The sequence below is a fragment of the Calypte anna genome, chromosome 21, assembly GCF_003957555.1.
Source record: "Calypte anna isolate BGI_N300 chromosome 21, bCalAnn1_v1.p, whole genome shotgun sequence".
Classification (NCBI taxonomy): domain Eukaryota; kingdom Metazoa; phylum Chordata; class Aves; order Apodiformes; family Trochilidae; genus Calypte; species Calypte anna.
Genome location: NC_044266.1, coordinates 1,007,945 through 1,028,453, shown reverse-complemented (window position 1 = coordinate 1,028,453; position 20,509 = coordinate 1,007,945). Strand labels below are relative to the sequence as shown.

The window sequence follows — 20,509 nt, the reverse complement described above, 5'->3', positions numbered from 1 at the left end:
AAAAGCCAACACTCACTTTCAGTAACTCTGGCTCCCAGGAATCAAGTGTCAGCGATCGGACCTTGGAGCAGTGAACACCCAGACTCCTATTTATTCAAAACGAAGTAAAAAGGATCAGTTACACACCTCAGAACTGCTCATGCCTCATAAGATGAGCAAGCTGAGTCCAGGCCTTACATATTTATCTATACAGATGAAACTACAGCAGTGAGGTTTATCCCTATGCACACAGTATTACTTCTGAATCTTATTTGCACAAACACTACAATAACTTCCAATTCAGGATCCAGTTTATTTGTTTGGTTTTTTCCAGGATCAAAGTACCTGTGGATGCCAGAGCACTCAATGCAGAGCAGGATGCCCAGGTTGATGCTGGCCCAGCGGGGGTCAGGCTGCCCACAGTCACAGCACTGGTCGTTCCCAGGGATGCTCTGCACCCTCTGCAGGATGCTCTCTCCTCTCACACTACGCTCCCGGGAGTCGGTAGCAGAATCGATGCTGCTGGTTGATGGGGAAGCAGTCCGGTCCAGTCTCTGCAGGGAAATAAAAGGGTTCTAGGAGTTTGCAAAGCACTGTGAAACAACCCAGAGCTTTGCATAGCAGAGGCATTGATGGGAAGCAATACCCGAATTAAAAAATAGGGGCTAGACCAAGAAGGGAGGTGGTAAAGCCTCACTAATGTCTGTTATTGCCCCGAGATGGCACCACGAGGAAAATAACCTCTTTTCCACCAGATCAAAAAAACTCCTAGAGGAATATCACTCCAGAGACTGATGGCAAGAAAGTCAAGATGGCAGGGCTTTGCCCTGATTTTCTCTCAGCCCAACTTTTTAGTGGCTTTGGTGAACAGTTATTGGCTTTTGGGTGAACAAATGCTGCCTTGCAATAATTGCTGGGAGCTAGCACTGACATCAGCTCCCTTCCAAATACCATTCATGCATCCTGGACCTGCTACAGCCCAAAAGCTCACTGCCAGGGCTCTGAGGCACAAGGATGGATCTTTCATCCCTCCCTTACTCACTTCAATGTAGTAGCTGTCAGGGCTCTCCCTGTAAGCAGAAGCAATGCTAGCCTGGACAGCCTGAATCCAAGCCTGACGCAGCTTCTCCGAGTCAGCCTGCAGCATGCAGCTCCTAGGAAGGAAGGAAAGAAATTGCAAAGAGCAAAAAAAAAACCAACAGGGTATACACATTCTGGTCAAAATTGTTCCACTTCATCCTCAGCATGGCTGTTCCACGGGGGGCAGCACCTTGACTGGACAGGTAAATGGTCAAAAATTAAGCTTACAAGTTTGTCCTGCCAGACGTGCTCCCTCCTCTAAAGAACTCCTGGCAGGTCTGACAGCTCTTTTGGAAAAGCTGACCACTGCCAGGGTCACTCTAAGTATATCAGCTCTGTGTGGCCTAGATTTGGCTTGTGTCTCATGTGGTTTTCGCTGATGTCTCATGAACTTCATAAAGACTCTGGAACAACAGCATCTCCCCGTCAACATTTAACAGCCCAGGGCAGCAGCTGTTCAAATATCATCTCTTGCAGTTCCACATACAAGAGGATGCCACCAAACTTACTTGGTAGGTGAGACAACCTCAAAGCAAAACCTCCTCTCTATGTCTTCACATGGCTTGACAGTACAGAGCCTCAGGTCTTCCACCACCACTGTGAGGACATCCTGAAAGGGTGAGAAGAGGTAGCTTTGTTGGTTTGCTGGACCTGTGTCATAACCAGGGCTCTCAAAAACCTCCTTTCCAAACCCTGCTGGTAAGCATGAGTCCAGAAAGAGCAGAGCCAGCCCACCAGCAGCTCACACCTACAGGACCAACACATGGGAGAAGATGCAGGAGAAGTGACAGCCTGCCAGGGGACTCTCCCAGTTGCCTTTGCTCAACAGAAACATTTAAATCACCGCTCAGTGAAACACCATCTTCTGCCACTTAGTCTCAGCACAGCCCAACTTTGGAGCATAACAGTGCCTGAATGGGGTTTTCTGTCCCTCTGATCCAATTCCCCTCCTCACTCCTTCCATCCCACCCCCCTGCCATGGATGTCCCTGGCAGAGCAGGACACCAGACAAGTTGGTTAATCTGCTGGTGCCATCTGGGGTAGCCTCACTGACCTTTAGCTTCTTCTGGTACACCAGCTGACTGTTCTGTATGGAGAACCACCTCCTGAGGGCAGACAGACAGACAGACATCAGAACAAGCAAACAGCAGAACTACAGACAGGCAGTTTGTCCTGCATCAGAGAAGGATATCTGCATTTAAAAAGAGTGCCATTTATTCCAAGAAGCTGGAAAGTAATGTCAGCAGAAAAAATACTTGGTACAGAAGGTCCATGTGATGCTGATAGCAAAGCTATTACCCTGTTGTCTTTATCTTTGGTGCTAAATCCAACCTCCCAACTCAATTCCTCACCAAGATACAGCCTAGGATTTAGAAACCTGATCAGCTTTGGGGAGAGCAAGGGAAGCCACAACCACTGTTAAGCTCTGAGAAGGTGGCACTGGAATACCTGAGCATAAAGAGACAGAGGCTTGCAGCAAGCTGTTATTTAGAGCATGTATCACACACTGTTTGAAGAAGAACCAGGCTCCCTGGGAAAATGAGATGAGACAGGGTTCACTTGCATTTGTCATTGCTGAAATACTGAACAGAGAGAAGACAACAAAAGGACTTGGCATGTCTGTGGATAAATGGGAAAATACAGGTAACTGGAGGCCATCCCAACCATAGATGATGAGTCCTGCAGCAGTCTGAGCTGCTGTGACAGCAGCAGTCGGGCAGAACATCTCAGGTTCAGGTCTCTGCTCCTTGCAGCTGTGTTCTCCTGCTCACCACCCTTGAGCAGACACTTCTGCCCATGTGCCTCTCAGCCCACAGCCTGAACGATGGATTTTGCTCTTCTTCAGCCTGTCCCCTCCTTCTCACACAAGGGGGAGGCACTAACAGGGCATAGCTGAGTGACAGCAAGAAGGTGATGAGTAGGCTGCAGGAGCTATGAATAGCTAAGGTGTGGATAGAGCTGAGAGTGGGTGGGAGAGAGGAGACTGAGATGGCTGTGGGGAGGATACAGATTGTGCGTGGCTGGGATAGAGGAGGATCCAGGGAGAAAAGGTGGGATCTGGGGGACAGGGAAAATTTGAAACCCTAACACTACTTCAGGCATCAGGAAAAGCAGAAAGTCCCTCCAGGCTAAGTACCCTTTGGAGTGACCCCGGAATTCACAGCCAGGGGGGCTGCCAGGAGAAGGGAGTTGCCTCAAACCCTTCATCTCTATGACAAGAATCAAGCACAGGTCTTGACATTAACCTGACACTTTGGGATGACCTTCTGCTCCACAAAAACATACAGTGTCAGGAAAAGCAGCCATGCTATGGACCAAGACCATACTTTGGAGACCCCAAGCAAAAGCCTAAAAAGTTGATAAAAAGTCAGCTAAGAAAACTTCCCAGAGCAAGAGTTTGTAAGCACTGACATCAGACACTGAGCTGCAATGCTTTGTAGCTGCTGCTGTGGTTTCTGGCTCCTTCAAGTGCCTGTCAGGGAGCCTGGGGGATAACTAAATTATACTGAACTTGCATGGAATCTCCACAGTACTAGAAAAAGCTTCAGAGAGAAGGAATCGCTCATCAATTCAAAGATCTCAAATAATTTCAGGTCTTTTTTTCCATGTGAATGCAGACAGTTTCTGTGCATAACAAACTGTTATCTGTGCATGATAAACTGTTAACTGAACTGTTTAGTGATTATTTATTCCAAAGTCTAGCAACACTCCATTTCAGCATTGCTGTGGTGTATGCTTTGAATGTATTCCATCTCCAAGTAAAAGATCTCTTAATATTGTATGATTTCCCTGTTACGTGAGAGGAGGAAATGTAGGTCAAAAAGGCACTGATCTCATGCATTAGAAACTCACTGGAAGGGTCTGAATCCGTTTGTACAACCATATATGAAACCCCTGGAGTATCTCAAGGGAAACTAAACACACAAATATTGAGCAAGGCTGGAACATTAAACCTCTGCTTCCACTTCTGGAAGCTCTCTGGCAGCCGTGGAGACTCCTGCCTAGTGCAGGAGACATACGAGCCTGGCATTCTCAGGGACCTGTCAGATGAAATATTTATCAATTATTAAGAGCAGGAGCAGTGCACAGCTCCTGGCAGCACAGCTGATATTTCCACTCTCACATAAGTCCCCATCCCAGAATAGTCAGGTTTGATACTCATGGCATATCCCACTGTGTCTGGCATTCCTCTCAATTGTTATGAATTTACAGCTTTCCCAGGGCAAGACTCCATGCCTGACCATCCTCACAGTAAAAAAAGCAGTTCTTTGTTATCAGATGAAGTTTCCCAATTTTAATATGCACCCATGCCTCATCTTTGTGGCTCTTCACTCAGCCCCTTCCTGGTAAGTCTGTATCTATCTTGTGAAGATAGGTATCTATCTATCTGTGGAGCCCAGAACTGGACACAGTACTTGAGATGTGGCCTCACCAGTGCTGAGGAGAAATTAATGATCACCTCCTCCAACCTGTGTGTAAAAGCCTCCAGAGAGAAAACTCCTTGTATGCAGAAACTATAAAACCAACCTCATTTTAGCCAGAATCCTTCCAGGGGTGACAACAGTTGTTACAAAATCTCACTCAAGTTGGGGTGTGTACCTGTGCACACAATATTGGCTGTTTTCAGACTTTTAGCTCAAATATCAAATGGAGTCTGAGCTCTTACTCACCGGTTCCATGTTTTGAAAGCATTGCTAGCTCTCTTGAAGAGGTAACCTTCCATCACCACTCCATTTGGGGCATCAACATTAAACTCCACCTTTGAGTCATCATAGGAGAAGTCCTGCAAATAAAAAGAGACAGACTGTAATGTGACTGCCCTCTCTAGTGTCACCAAGATGGAGATGAGCCTTATCAAAGCATCAAGGGAAAAACATCTAAGTCAAGATGCTACTGTTCATGCAGAGCTGCCTGTCACAGCACATCTAGGAGAGTTGGACTAGATGATCTCTAGAGGTCTCTTCCAATTGATAATTCTGTGATTCTGTGATGTCCCTGTGCCTCAGTGGGCTGCAGCTATGAATAATCCTATTCCAGTTAGCTTATCTGTCCCTGTTGTTTGGAGTAAAGTACCATCATGCTGTACTTCCCCCCTCTGGTAGCTGATAAGGAGAAAGGCAGGTGGCTTATCATTATGAGGGCTATAAATTCCCCATATTTGGAGCAGCCTGCAATGAGAAATAAAGCAACAGAGGTGCTTTTCACCAGCCACGTGAGTTTGCAGTGCTGCTGCCACCTCTCTGTTCTGCAAGGGAGCAGGAACAGACCAGACCTCAGCCTTTTTGTACAAGGAAAAAAGGCAGAATGATTTTTAGAGAGGAAGACTTATAAATTCCATTTTCATTAGCTACAAACATGTGCTACCTCCAATCTGCACTCACTTGATTCTCTGTGCTAGCAGTCACAACTGATTTGTCAGGTTTGGCACTGATTCATCAGCGCTCATGGATTCTGACAGCTGGAAAGCAAGACACAGAGCAGAGAGGAAGGCAGCTGCTCTCACAGAAGATGGGATCCTTCTCCCTGGGCAAGGCTCTGCCTCTTTCCCATGAGAAACTAGGTCAGCAAACCTCACTGCCTTTCCCCTGGAAGCTGGGGCATGAAGGCACATTGTCCCTTCATACACTGATTCCAAGGTGTTCTTCCTACACCTCCTCCTCTCTTGAGCACACATATTTCCCCCTGTGCTACTTGGTGCAAAGAGACAACAGTGCAGTGAAAACATCCCCATTAACTGAAGTGCCTTTCCCAGCTCAGCATCTGAAGAGCCCTGTACTGCTGTGTTGCTAGGCAACCTGCACTTCACTCTCATTAAGATGAGTTATTTTCATGTTCAGAGATGCAAGCTTGCCTGGGAGGTGTCATAATAAGAATAATAGTGATACAGAAGGAGGAGATATAACGGGACAGGACTGAGTCATTCCTTGGAAAGGCAGCATGATGCCCAATTACACACTAGAAACCACTGTAAGACTCCCAGTTAAGAGAGCTCTGCTCAGCCACAATTATATTTTCCTGCCATAAAAGGGGTGAATCCCATGGTGCTCCTCTGCTGCAGATGTCTTTCATGTATGTGTTGCAAACAAAGGCTAGAGGGAATTTTCCTCTAACTCAGATACTTGAATGTGTGTAGAGCTGCTCCAAAGTGACAGTTCTATAAACTTGATGAGAATCTGCACTGTTTTACAATAAATAATGCAAACATCCAAACATCTGGACCTTGTCAAGAAGTATACAGCAAATGTAGGGCAAAATCCTTCCAAGCAAGTCTTAAAAGTGATGACTTATCTTCACAGAAGAGGTAAAAACAGGGGGAAGAGTCTCAATATAATCACCTGACCTCTTCAGCTGTCCTTATAAGCAGGAGAAATCAGGAGATACTGCTGTTAAGTGCAGGAGGAACAGATGGGCCCTACACGTCACTGGAGTAAATCCACTAAAAAACAGTGGAGTCAAACCAGGTGTGAATTTAACCTCATTGATCCTGCATTGTATTGCACATCTCTGCAATCTGAATGGCTAAAGCAGAAGTGTTGAAGGCAGCTCCCTGTCAAAGAACTCTAACCTGCACCAAGCCTCGTTTTAGAAAGAGCAAATTACACCCAAACCCACCAAGTGCACCTACAACTAAGATGAGAGAAGCCATCTGGATGATGGCCAAACACAGAAAGAGACTGCTGGGAAGAATGGCTTGTTTTGGCATTACTTTGAAGATGTTTCTCTTCCTTGGTCCTGTGTTTGGAAACATGCCCATATTCTGCTCATATTTCTGCTGGTGTAACCCCTGAGCCACTCCACTGTTACCATCAGAACTACTGCAGGGCACCTGAAGTCTTTGCTGTGAAGTTACTGACAGACAAATTCAGGGAAAAGGAGGGTGAAAAAACCCCAAAACTAAACAGAAATTACTCCTTTGATCAGTATCATTTTGCCTTTCACTGCCAGGCAAAGTCCAGAAGGGAAATGTACAGAAATAGCTCAGGTAGCTGGGAGGCAAAATCCTAGCAAGTCCAAGTGGGAAATTTCCAGCATACCAGAGTGAGCTTAAACTCTGGGTTTAAACACTGGATTCCAAGAACATCTTCTGGCTGTAGCACAGCAGGGAACTTTATTACCACAGCCATTGAAAAGAGAGGATGCACTTATGAGAAAAAAGTTGCAGCCTGATTCCAGGTTAAAGCCAGTTTAGAAACTACCTGAGGAGATCCTCTTGCCATTGGCATTGAAATACCATGGCAGTGTTGTGGCCACAGCTGGATACACACAGATGTGTGACAATGAATCCCCTTAAATGGCAGATGTGCCCTTAATGTGTCCCTGTGTCTGCCCTATTCATTGACACAATGAGATTTTGACCCTGTTAGCACTGGGAAATAAGTCAGAGCACCCACCAGCTCCCTCCCAGCTGATGGACACTGCTCCTGGCAGGCACATCACTAAGTCCCTCTGACTCTTACATGGAATGCAATGCACCTGTGGACAGTCTGATCCCACAAAGACCTAAGAAAGAAAAACCTTCCTGCCTTGTAATCCAAGCCACAACATCTGGGAGGTGCTGGTGGAGAAGGAATGGATCACCCATTTTACAGCATTCAAAGTAACTTGATGCATCTCTTCCCTTTGACAAAGCAGGGTGAGTGTAAATATATGATTTTCATCCCTTTCTTTCTCCATTTCCTGTTATACATGAGATTTTCATGCATCATTTTTAATAAAATACCTTTTCCTGAATTGTCCCCATCACTGCAATGTACACAGAGCAAGCAAGTGTGCTCTAAATAAGTTTGGACTGATTTATTAAGTCTGCATTTAGCACTGCATTGTTTCTGTGATAAAAAATAATCCTTGACACAGAAAAGACTTCCTAGGACTGGGATCTGAAGGGCTTTGGCTCCAGCTGCAGATGAAATCAGGACGAGCAACAGCAGTGACACGTTGGATCACACATTAGAAACAGGAATCAGACATCTTGCAGAATAAAACAAAAAACACATCTCTGCCATCATCTGCTTCCCATTCCCATCACACCAGTTCTGCCTCACAGTCACTCCCAGTTTCCACAGGAGGCTGCCTGGGAACTGATATTCTTTAGCAGTGACATCACAATGGTTTCCATGGGAACTGACTGAATGCTGCTGAAGCAACAATGAAGTAACACATTCCAAGAGCCACGTCCAGAGGGATGGGAAAAAGGATATTAAGGCAGACACGTTCAAACCAGCAAATGGGAAGCAAAAATCTAGCAATGACACAGATACCTAAGAGAAAAAAAGGAAAAAAAGTCCAGTTTGAAGGTTACCCCATAGCCCACTCAGAACTCCCTCCTCCATTTCCATGCAGCAGGCAGGCACTGTTTGCATGGCAGGAGCCAGACAATCTCTTCCCATCATCCCAGCCAGGTTTTAATGCAGATAACACAGCTGATGAAATTAAATAAACCTCCAGTTTCAGTGAACAGACTTAATACAAGGAGTGAAGATGCCCTTATCGAGCCCAAAATCCCTGGTGGCAGGAAAGTCCTCCAAGTAAGGAGCCTGGCCCAAGAACAACACTCACTGAAGGAGGACAGTCTTGTTTATAGGTTCATTTCTCTCCCAAAGAGCTCAAGACCTGGCTGTTAACAGGTTGAGCCTTTCTCTAAAACCGTAAGACTTCCTCAAAATTCTTTAAAAAGCAGTCACTATGGCAATGACCCTCCCTGAAAAGCTCCCTCAGTGCAATGTGGAAATCATGCTACTGCCCCTTTCTGTGCAGTGTTTTCATTTCTGTTGATAGAAGCCACCAACAAAACTAGGCAGTTGTGACCAGTGAAATCATTTCAGTCCAGTTTTTGGATATTCAGAGAAACACCTTACTACCACACACTCACGTTATTTTATTTTCATTCCATACCACTTAGGATAAATGACAACACAAACAACACATGCTTTCCCTAGCAGAAAACAAAGGCTTTCTATCCTAAACTGCCCTCTTTACTTAAGCAACCAGTGATGCTCACTATCAAACAGTAAAACAACGTACTCCTCCAACATGCCAGATACATCCATGCATTGAAAAGAATTTCTTCTGAAGTTAAAAGCTGGATAACTGGTTTGACTCTTGGATTCCAAATAGAGAGCAGAATTCAGAGGAATATTCACATTCTCTACAGATGCACACACACCCCTTCCACACAAACACTGCTGCATGTACACCTTCTGTTCTCTGCTGGTGCCCAAATATGTTTTCCACTTTTTCTCTAGCTGGCTATTTTCACCTCTGTGTAGAATACACTGTGCACAATCAAAGAGCCGTGGCAGGAGATGGGATTTGGGCTCCCTCACCTCTATTACCATTCTGCACAGACAGCTTTCATTCATTCCAGCCAAATCCCAGTCACAGACCTTTTGTTTCTTGAATTTCCAAATGCAAAACAGTCTCCCTGCTCTGTAGCTTGCCAGCAGATGATGCACAGAGATCTGTGCCCTGCCCTGGAGCTTTCCCATCCCCAAAACACAACCAAGCACACTTGCTCTCCTGCAGTAACAAAGCTGCACTTGCTTTTCGGTCACATCAACAAGGTCCTACAAGCAAAATCCTTGCTTCCCCAGGGAAAAGTGCCCTCTAAACTTTCTCTCCGAGTCAAAGCAACCCTGCAGAAGTTTCCTTACCAGAAGGTATTCAAGCCTGCCGAAAATCTTCATGATGCGAGCGTCAAGGGAGGTTCTCTGCTCCTGCGTAGAGAGCAGGGAGCAGCTCTGTGTCCTCTCTCTCTCTCTCCCCCCCTCTCTCTCTGTGTTCCCTCTCTACAGTAGCATCTCTGCTAAGCACCGTGGGCTGGAAGGGAAGGAGGGATTTCTTTTGCAGCCCTTTCTCCTTTACCCCTCCTACTCCTTTTTGGGAAGCTTTAAGCTCTGCCGTTGGCTGCAGTGAAAGCAAGAGGCACTGGGGGAAGGAAGCCTGCCCCTGAGGACCACCTGCCTTCCTCTCCTCCCGCCTCCTATTCACAGGCAATCAGCTTAGAGCAAGGGCTAATTACCATACAGCTGCCAGGGAGGACAGAAGGCAGAGGGAGAAGCCAGGCAACACAGAGCTAAGTTGACAGGAAGATGCTCACCGAATGCCTCCCTGACCTTAACAGAGCCAGGCTTGTCTGCCCTGAGCAGGGGCTGCTTCCCCAGCTGCTGGGAGCAGAGCCAGCCTTGGGCCAGCAATCCCACCCCTAAACATGGGGGCTGAGGTGCCATATGGCCCCCAGTTTGTCATCTACCAGCTGTATGAAATGAGGTGAGGAGTTCTGCCCCAGCACTCCTCCAATGACTCCAGGCTGGGAGTAGGCTGCAAAGGAGCTTTTATATAGCCCTGTTTTCTGCTTCCAGAGACTGACCTGTTTTGGTGCAATGGAAAGATTCAGGAAAGTCAGGATCTGCAAGGGAGGACTGGTTTAAACCTTACCATTTCCCACTAAAAAAAAAAATTCCTAGGCCTTTGCCTTCCAGTGCTAACTGGGTTGGACTCGATGATCTCTGAGGTCCCTTCCAACCCAAACAATTCTATGATTCTGTGAACTTCTCCAAACTTTTTCTCCAACCTGTGCAGGCCCTGTGTGTCTTTGTGCATCCACCTGAAGCATATAAAGTCATTATATGTATGGTTTATGACTGTTCAATTCAGCACATGAGGAAAGTGTGAAGGTCCAAGCCTCCTCAGGCTTTGCAGAAACATATTCCACACTGCAGTCTTTGCACACCTGCATCCCACACACAGCCAGGAGAAAGATATCCCCAGACTTCATGGTTGAACTTTGCACACCAGTAGAGTATACAAAATATTTATTGTAGCCCATAAAAACTGAGACTCTTCCTTTCCTCTTGCTGATTTTATTGGAACCCTTTTTTTTTTGTGTAAGTAAACATTTCCATTTGAAGTGTGAAGCAGCAAATGGAGCTATTGAAGATTTTGGAGCTGGGAAAGCAGAGAGGGCAGTGGTTAAAATGAGAGCTTGAAATGACAGCTGCCCCAGGAATCTGCCTCAAAGGCAGCAGATGTCCCATAAGAGATAAGCAAAGCATGGCATAGAAAAAGGCACCTAAATTACAGGATTGAAGAAAATAGTCAAGATGTGTGCTGAGCTTTTCTCTCCTAACAAATTTACTTTAAATGCTAATGAAACAAAATGCCACAGATCATGAACTTGGGTCTTAGAAGGCTGCCCCCCATGCTTCACAAAGCTGCCCAAAGCCAATTCAATTCCCTGTCTTCAGAATCCACACAGCTCCCCCACCCCAAGAACACTTTAAAATCTGTTATTTAAACTGGATTCCTTCCCTTTCTATCATGCCTTAGCAGGTTGTTTGAGAAGACACTGTATTGAGGGAAAAACCCCAAACTTCTGCTACTCTAATTCAGCACTACCAAATCTCCAGTTTTTTCAAGAGATCAGAGGGTATTCTGGGCTCACCATGAAGCCATCTATTCAAGTCAGTGCTGTGGTCCCTTTGGAGCTGTAAGGATGCTCCCCAGCTGCAGAGTGCCATGCTCCATTGGAAAGGGAGGAGCAGCACAGACTGAGAGTAGCTGAAAAGCAGCCTCATTGCCAGTCTGGAAGGTTTAAATCCTAAATTGCAGCAGGGATGTTCAGCTCTCCTACAAGCTTACGCACACAGAGAGCCACAGCTCTGTGCATAAGGAACCTGAGGAAGATTAATTGCTTGTTCTACCCCTTGGAACCTGACCTCTGCTTCATTCCCTGCTAGTCCAGGCATCAAAGCCACATAAAGAGATTTAACTGAAATGCACTGCTGTAGAGAGATTTTCCATGTTCCCCTGAATGAAGTCATCACTTCAGCAGAGTCCCAGGGGAACTGGGAGCTCACAAATGATTTTACCCCTCCCCTCAGAACACTTACTTGACCAGAAGAAGCATAAACACAGGCTGATTCACAGAGAATGTCTGTCATTATCTTTCAAACCCAGTTACATTTCCATCTCCTGGGTTGTGACATTTTTGAGAGAGCATTAGAAAGGAAACAACAGCCACTTCAGATTTCCTCCTGTTAAGAAGTACTGATCCACACAAGTGCCTGCCAGACTCGTTAGTGATGCCTACTCTGGGCTCACCACCAGATAACCCTCAGTGCTCTCTGAAATCCCCTTTTACTATGCCCAGAGAGCAAAAGAATGTGAGTATGTGTGTCTGTGTTCAATGTCCACCCATGACCAGCAGTGTCACAGCATTCATCTTATAGTCAGGTTTCTCTGATTTGCTTTCAAAGGCAGAACTTTGTAAAGAGCCACAGCAGCAAAGTGCTAATTCTGAGACACGAAGGAAAAACATGTGGTTACTCACCTGCAGGAGGGTCTGCAGAGGCAGGTCAGCAATCCATGGAACAGAGAAGAAAAATAAAAAACCCAATTAGTTTATGTTTCTGCAGGCCTTGGATTTGGAATCATTGCCAGATGAGTGGTCTGGAAAACCAGAGTCCAAGTCAGAAGGTACACACTAACACTACCCTAGCTAGAGATTCCAGGGCTTGCCAGATAAAAGCTGGCCTGCTCAGCTAGAGGAGGGATGTGAGAGGGAGAGAAGTATAGAAGTGGGAGAGAAGTGCTCTAATCTCTTCCAAAAAACAGCTCTGCTTTGCAATCAAATTGTTTTCACAGGCAATTACAAACTACATCCATTCCTCTATCTCAGAGTCATTTATAGAACATGAACCTTTCAATATTCCCACATCCTCAGTAGCAGAGACAAAGAATAGCAGGAAGGCTTGCTCAGAGGCAGAGCAGCTCAGTGGCAGAGCTGGGAAAACAGCCTTGGTGCCTGTGTCCCTCTCTCTTGTGTACTCAGTGTCTTGTCAGAAGCTGAATGCCCTGCATTTGACCAGGACTACCTACTAGCTGGACCTCCCAGCATCCACAAGGTTATTAAACTCATCTTAACAGCTCCTGCTCCTACTGCTCCAGGCTGTGAAGGACTAACACAGCCCCTCACCAGATGACAGTTACTGCTGTGATTGAGAAAACCACAATGACGGAGAGAAGTGCACCAAACTGCAGCCCTAGGACTCACCCTCTGCTGAATCATGGCATGCTTGTGCTCCATCTCCCTCTTCTCCACTGCAGAATCAATCACCAGCTGGTCCAGCTAAGGGCAGGGAGGAGAACACCAAATATAAGAGTCATGATGGAGGTTTATGAGCTACTGTGCATCTCTGCTTCATTGGCCTGGTATTACACCAGCCCTACCCAACACCATAAATCCCCACAGTAGGGGAAAAGGGCTGTGTTTGGGTATGCACTGAAAGTAACCATAGTTCTTGGCTGCTGCTCCACAGTGCTCAGCCAACAAGGAGGGTGCTCTGACCACTCCCTGATTACCAAGTATGGTGGCTGGGCAGGGAAGAGGATGGATATTCTTTCAGGACAATGCAATACAGGACAATGTCTTTCAGGACAATGGAAGCAGGCAGACTGAGGCAACCATATTCCTTGTCCCCTCACCTCTGTGGCTAGTTTCTTCATGTAAGGGTCCAGTTCATGGAGAAGACTGTAGCCCTGCTGGAAGAAGGTGTACTGGGCATGCATGAAGGACAGCATCTGGGGAGGGAAACAACAGCCAGGTCACAACAGGTTCTGGAACAGAGTGTGAAAAGTCCCTATCCCTTATTACCAAAAAAAAATCTCTTGGGTCTAACTCCACTACCAAGCAAGCTATCTATTAGATGCATCTCCCTCTTTTCTTCCTCTCAAATCCTTCCACACTGTCAGCTAACCCTTGTTGTGAGCACAAAGCAGCAAAAGCAGTGTCCTTCACCCTGCAAGTCCCCTTCAGTTCTTGTCTGTGGAGTATCTCACTGGTCCTTCATTCTCCCCTCTTGGAGCATACCTGCAGCCCCCAGAGCAGTCCTAGACAGTATCTCCAGGGCAGACCAAGGAGTCAGTATGTGGACCCATGCAACCTGCAATGGAGAGGGCTGCCTTGCTGCCTTTCATTGAGAGCAGCCACAGGAAACACAGAGAGCCCTTACCGCATCCAGGATTTCAAATTTCTTCTTGGCCTGCAGGACATTGATCTGTGGAGGAACGAAGAGAAGACACTCAGCACCAGCAGCATTAAGCAGTCATCTAGAAGATCTAAGTACAAACTTAGTACTGCAAAACCCCTAGCAGCAAACTACAAACTATGCAAGGACAGTTCCAGAAAGTTAAGTTTCTGAAGAGACAGTTCTGGTGAGTTCCAGGTGGAAGAAAAGGGGCAACAGCATAGATGCACTTTCTGAGTTGGGCTGTAAGGTCACTGCTAGATTGTGTCTGTGCACAGGCTGACCACAAACAGGGACTTCAGAGGGCAGTTTGCCATCATGTGAAGTAGAATAAAGTGATAGTTGCCCTCCCTACGTTCTTAATTCAATACCTTGTCTGGACAATTCAATATCCTTGTCTGGACAAGTTCATATATATGCATTTCAATACTGATGGTTTAGACTGCAACCTTGCAGTGAACCAACAGGGAAAACTCCACTAACACTGGGTCAGCAATGAAAGGAATTCTTCCTCTTTTTTAGTTGAGGGAGCTTACTATAGCATGACCTTGCCAGCAAATACAGTTGCAATCATGTCTAAATCCTAAAACTGCAATCCTAGAGGAGGATCAACGATGTGCATGAATACACTTTCAGGGAAGAGCATTGTTTTCCTGTCCAGCTGCCAGAGCATGTGACATCAGAGACTGCCTCATGATCAGGCAGAACATGTTGGCAGATGGTCCTGGTTCAGTGCTGCAGGAGTGACAGCTAGTAGTGACACACGAGTCAATATTAACAGAATTTGTCTGCTGAGAGGACAGGCACCTCTCACCCACTGCCTGAGAGGACAAACCTTACATGAAGCCCATGAACAAGTAAAAAAGTCCCTGACAATTATGGGTGCAGTGAGTGAGTGCTCCCTGCTGGGAGTGCCTTTCTACTGGGAAGAGAAATTCAGTCTAAGGCAAATGTGTTCCATTTCTCTTACTGAATAAAATGATTAAGTTTTTCTTTCTCATGTACATGGCAGCACCAACCTGCAACACATAGTCCAGGGCCAGATGCCGGAAACACTTTCTGGTTATGGTCAAGGTGCCCGTGGCCTCTTCCACTTCATGAGGTTTGTGTCGAGGTGCCTGGGCATTCTTCACCAGAGAAATTTCCATGTCCTCCCTCACCTTGTCAAACTGCTTCTTGGTTTCCTTGAACTTCCGGACATCACTGGAACCCAAAGATCATCATCCAGATGGTGAGAATATTTGTTACAAAGCAACCAGAAGACTGCTGATACCAGCAGAGCAGGGAGAGATGCAGCCAGGTATACTATGATCACTCTCAGGAGATCCTGCTCCAAGTGCACCTGGGATTCTAACCCACCATGTCCACCTGGACAACCCACCAACTCCAGATTAACTGCAGGCAGACTTTCTTTAGAGAGAGTTGGCAAGGAACAACACAGGAGCTTACATACTGCCTTCAAAGCCTTAAGGAAATTCTCCAAGCCAGCCCTAAAGATAGCCCTCAGCTGTTCTCAGTGGTGAGCAGAGCATTTCAGAACCTACCTGTGAAAACACATGCTTCCTATTTTGCTTTGTGATAAGAGTAAAATCAGCTATTTTCAAATTCAGGACAGGGAATTCACCTAGGGCAGCCAGACCCTACCTGAATGTGCACCTCTAGCTGGCTCTGTCTGGTCTGACTGTAAAATCCAGACATTTGACTGTTCTTTCCCCCTTTTATAACAGGCAGAGTTATTAATATTTGCATTCAAAAATACACAATTTGTAATATGACCTCTCAGTTTTATTTATACCTAGAGAACTCACATGGGATCAGGGGCTTTGCAGGGCCAAGGTTATGAAGACAGAGCAACAAACAGGTTGTTGGGATTTTTTTAGTTACTTTGTTTTGGTTTGGGTTTTTTTGTTTAATTAAATAGCAGGTATCATTCAGGCAGTATGACCACACAGAAGTGAGAACAGCCATTCCTGAAAAATCAGCTTTTACAAGCATCCCTGATTATTCAGGAGCTGAAAACAACAATGCTGATTTACAGCAGCTGTAACACAAACACTTTATTTTCTGTCCAGAGGAGCTCTGTTTACCTCAAGCATAAATTTTTATAACTTAAAAGTAGTTAGAAATTAAAGAGCTGTTAGAAATTAAGTAGCATCCACTTGTTCTTTGCTCTGGGGAAGAAGAGCCTCAATTGAAGATGACAGTCAGAGCTCTGCCCTGTGGCAAACTGTTTGAAGTTGCATATACTTATGTATGGATCAGCCTCTGGCCAAGAAAATCTCCCATGGGCAGGTGCAGCAAGAATAAATGAGAAGAGAGGTGACTGGATTACTGTTCTGGTGGTTGCAGCTTCTTCACATTGCCCTCAGTGCTCAGCACTGCTGAGTTCCATGGCCATCCAGCTCCATTCAAAGAACAAGATCACTTCTTGGGTCATCTGCAGCAAAGGGCTGTGGGGATTACACAGCTTTTGATCCAGCTTGGAGAATGGTTTCCTCATCCCTGCGTATTCCCAGTGGGAAGGGGCAGGAGTTTGGAGACGTGATAGTGCTGGAAATTCTCAGCTAGCTCCACACCAGGCTGCAGCAGGTGACTGCAACCTCAAGACTCAGCTTAACAAAGCTCTCCTAAAACACTCCACTCTGCAAGGTTTGTGGCTTGGCAGTCACTGAGCACTTGGCTAGTGACAGCAGGGGCAGGGCAAGCCTCTCCTGTGTGCATCACACAAACCAGGCAAAGACCTTCAGAGCTTGGGGACAGGGTGGGCAGGTTGAAGGGTAAATATTGCCCTCAGATATGTGTGAAGAGCACAGGTCCCATTGCTCCTGTGTTCCCATCACCAACTGCAGATTGGCCCTAGGTGGAATATTCAGGATGGTTCCAAGCCTAGAGATTATTTGCCAACCAAGGGCAGGAGCAATGCAAAGAGCAAAGCAGCAGGGCCTGCAGGTGCAGAGGTTGAGCAGAACAAGTGCAACAAAGGAAGGCACAAAGATACTGGAAGAATGACAGCCCCTAGACAAAGGTGAACTTCCCCCTTGCAACTGCCAGCCTTAAGCAGATTAAATATCAGCTCAGCAGAGAAATGATTATAGAGAACAGGGGGGCAGGGTGAGTGCTGGGCAGAAAGACAGGGATGAGGAATTGGGGGGGGGTCAGCCAGGGACCCTTCCTCCATCAGACCACAGAGCTGCTGACAGATTCATAGCCAAATACTCGTTCCCATGGCAACCAGCTCCTGCTCCTGCTTAGCTGAAGGCCTCAGTTGCATCCCTGACCTATATCCAGCTGCCATGGGGTCCCAGGCTGCACCAGGCACCCTCCCTGGGGAAAAGAGGCTCTCAGAGGAAACATTTGGTGCTGCAATGGCAGGGACAGCCTGCTGCAAGCCCTCAGGTTGTCCCCATCCAATTCACTTCCCAGGAGCAGTTCTCCTGCACCTCAGGCCTGTTGTGTGCAAGTGAAAATCCCTACTCTGCAATATTCTGCACAGCTCACGCCAGGGTGTTGTAAAATTGCTTTCTGTTGCCAGAAAACAACTCTGAACTACTGGTCAAGCTCCAGTCTGAAGGCACAGTGATAATAAGCACAAAGAAGGGTCCTCCTGTCCTTCATATTCCAGGCAGGTGCTCAGGCTTCCCCAGAACATCTTTGCAGATAAACTTCACCAGACTTTGGGATGATGATCTGATCTGTAATCACATCCAGCTTTAGCAATGAGCTGGGAACAGGATGAAGGCATTTGGTTGAGAACAAAGCAATCAAATGATAGTGCAGCAAGATGACAGCAACAGCCATCACACAAACCAGAGCACTTTCTCTCCCCTTCAGTGTCGCTTCTGCTCTAAGCAGGGCCTTCAGCAGTTGTGTGGAGGCTGCAGTTCTGCTTGCAGAGCACAGAGGACAGGTGCTACAGGAGTGCAAGAAGCCAAAGAGCAAACTGATAAGAGAAGTACTCACTCTTTCACAAAATTGTGCAGCTGCTGCCGGACTGATCTCTGAGCCTGGTCAAACAAGATCTGAAAGAAAAGAGAGGAAAAAGGATATCAAATATTTTTGCAACCTGGAAACACTGAGGAGGTGGAAAATCCACGAATGCTCTAAAGCACCTTCAGTGTGATGGTCTCAGCATTACTCCAGGGCTTAGTGGTGTCCATGACTTGATGACTGTTCTAATGGATACAACCTTTTCCTATAGCTGCAGCACTCTTGCAAGTGCAGAATTCCTGCACTGCAGGTTCCCCAGCCTGTGCCAGGGCTCTGAATATCCCGAAGATACCTTTATAAGAGGAGTGTTTGTAGTAGCAATTGCCTTCATGGTCCCTGCTTTGAACACTCTGAGCCTCGAAATTTCTCCTTTAGCCAGAGGAGGGCACTGCCACCTCAGCACTACAGGAACAACAGCTGAAGGTACAACACAGCCTATCTATCCCTCACAAAAAAATCTGACTTGATACACACTCTGAGGTGGGCACAAGCTTTAACCTTCTTGGACCCCATAGCAATCTATAGAAAAACCATCCTGGTTCATCCTTCTAGTGCTAGACTCAGCTGTTCTCCCCACCTAACACTTCCCACTAGGAGCTAAGCAAGTCAAGCTCTTGACACTGCACAGGTATGCTACTCCTATTGAGTGCTTTGCTTTCTCTTTGAAGCAGCAGTGTTGGCTGCAGAACCCCAAACACATTTACTCTGAGTATTGCTGCATCCAAGGACAAAGCAAGAAACATGCCAGGACTAGCTGAGCTCAAGCAGCCTCTAAATATGAACAGATGCAAAACAAAGAGGAAAGAAAGAAAGAAAACCCCAAGACCACCCAGCTTTGTGTTTTTACCAATGTAAACTATTTACTGCTCTTGGCATCCACTTGTGCTCTCCAAGAGGCACTGGCCTGCAACTTTTCCCATGGAGCAGCTTCCCCAAGCAATGTTTGAGCACTGAGAATGCTTCCCTCCACTCATGATGCCATGCAGGGTAGCAAGAAAGCCATCTGGTGCCCACCTGCACCTACAGCTGCTAAGTTTCTGTCATTGATTTCCACCAGGACACCAGCAGCATCTCTGCTGAGGAGCATCCTGTGGTATCAGCATCACTTTCATTGCTCCTTCATCCTTTTTGCCAGGGAAGATCACCAGGGGAGTATTCTCACGTGGGTCCTTCATTCAATTTTCAGCACAAAGTAAAGATGAGTTTTAAAAGCTAGAGTTTCAAATACAAACTCATCCCTTGGCTTTTCCTCCTTTCCCAGGCATACTTGGAAGAAATCATTTGTTTTAAGATTTTCCAGACCAAATATCACTCCACCCTCTCTCTTCACTTCCATCAAGACATGAGAAGTCCAGCCCATGACTCACACACATCTGTGCCTGAGGAAGGTCAGCATGAAAGAAGGGAGTGAGCACAGCTCTTATCCAACAGCAGCGAAAGGCTGTTTGCTACATTCCACTTTCCCAGCATGGGTTCTTCTGAGGAAACAGGATAAACCCAAACCTGGGTTAGAAGAGGGATGGGGGTCTTAGGAATCTCAAGCACCCAAGAAATGAAAGCAAGTTTAGTGGCCCAGGATGTTATCCCTGGTACTACAAGCCTAAAAATCAAGATCCAGGAGAGAGATCCAAAGAGATACCACTGCTACAACACACCCACATGGCTTCCTGCAGAGCTTACTGGAGAGGAGGAGATCCAACCAGGCTCCAAAGCAAAGCAGAAGCTAAAAAGAAGTGAGGCTGACTGACTGGACTGCTTCCCTCAACACTTACGTCCTTGTAGTTCAAAAGCAGAAGATCACAGCTGCACAGAAGAACAGTGCTCGAGCAGAGATCAAAGGGAGGTGATGGCATTTGTGGTGGGAATTTCTCAGGAAGCAGCAGAAGCCACAGGAGCAAGCACTGAGGTAGATAATGCAGCAGCCAGAGCTGCACCACACCAAGACAGCAGGGCAGGTTCAGATTCAACCAAAAGCCCATCAGAGAAGCTTGTGTTGGTGAGGCAGGTCCAAGGCCAAGCTGGGAAGTCAGTCCATTTATCAGGCCCAGAGGTTACCAGGCAGATCCACAGTAACAAGACAGGCTGAACATCAAGCTGAACAAATCAGGCTGCAAGTTGGCAGTACCAGGGTCCAAAGCTGGGTCTGGCTGGAGCTAAGCTAGAGACCACAGCTTCTGCAGCAAAGCTCAAACCAAAACTGAAGGCATTGGGCAGAGCCTAAATGGTCTTAGGGGTGGGGGTGAAGGATGCAGGTGAAACTGCTCAGGCCCTTTAAGGTCTATTAGTGCACCAAAAGACATAGCCAGAGATGAGATTAAGATCACTAAGCAAATAAGCCATTCTCCTGCAACAACTGGGCCCAGCTGATGAGCCAGAGGGTGTGGAGCTTCCCCTGCAGCTGCCTGACATACGGACATCTCCCTTCTCCAGTTCTGCCA

At 46.6% G+C, this 20,509-nt stretch overlaps 1 protein-coding gene across 3 annotated transcripts in view; it reads right to left on the bottom strand.

Moving 5' to 3' along the window:
* Positions 1-20,509, bottom strand: part of ACAP3 (ArfGAP with coiled-coil, ankyrin repeat and PH domains 3) — a 67,686-nt gene that overhangs the window by 7,856 nt on the left and 39,321 nt on the right. For all 3 annotated transcript variants that reach the window (XM_030463784.1, XM_030463785.1, XM_030463786.1), the window contains exons 5-16: positions 18,045-18,103; positions 15,104-15,287; positions 14,070-14,114; positions 13,543-13,638; positions 13,112-13,186; positions 12,389-12,400; positions 4,731-4,843; positions 2,114-2,165; positions 1,569-1,669; positions 1,022-1,133; positions 325-533; positions 17-86 (exon numbers count right to left, since the gene is read on the bottom strand). In XM_030463784.1, the coding sequence (XP_030319644.1) occupies positions 17-86; positions 325-533; positions 1,022-1,133; positions 1,569-1,669; positions 2,114-2,165; positions 4,731-4,843; positions 12,389-12,400; positions 13,112-13,186; positions 13,543-13,638; positions 14,070-14,114; positions 15,104-15,287; positions 18,045-18,103 (1,128 nt within the window). The remainder of the gene's footprint in view (positions 1-16; positions 87-324; positions 534-1,021; positions 1,134-1,568; positions 1,670-2,113; positions 2,166-4,730; positions 4,844-12,388; positions 12,401-13,111; positions 13,187-13,542; positions 13,639-14,069; positions 14,115-15,103; positions 15,288-18,044; positions 18,104-20,509) is intronic.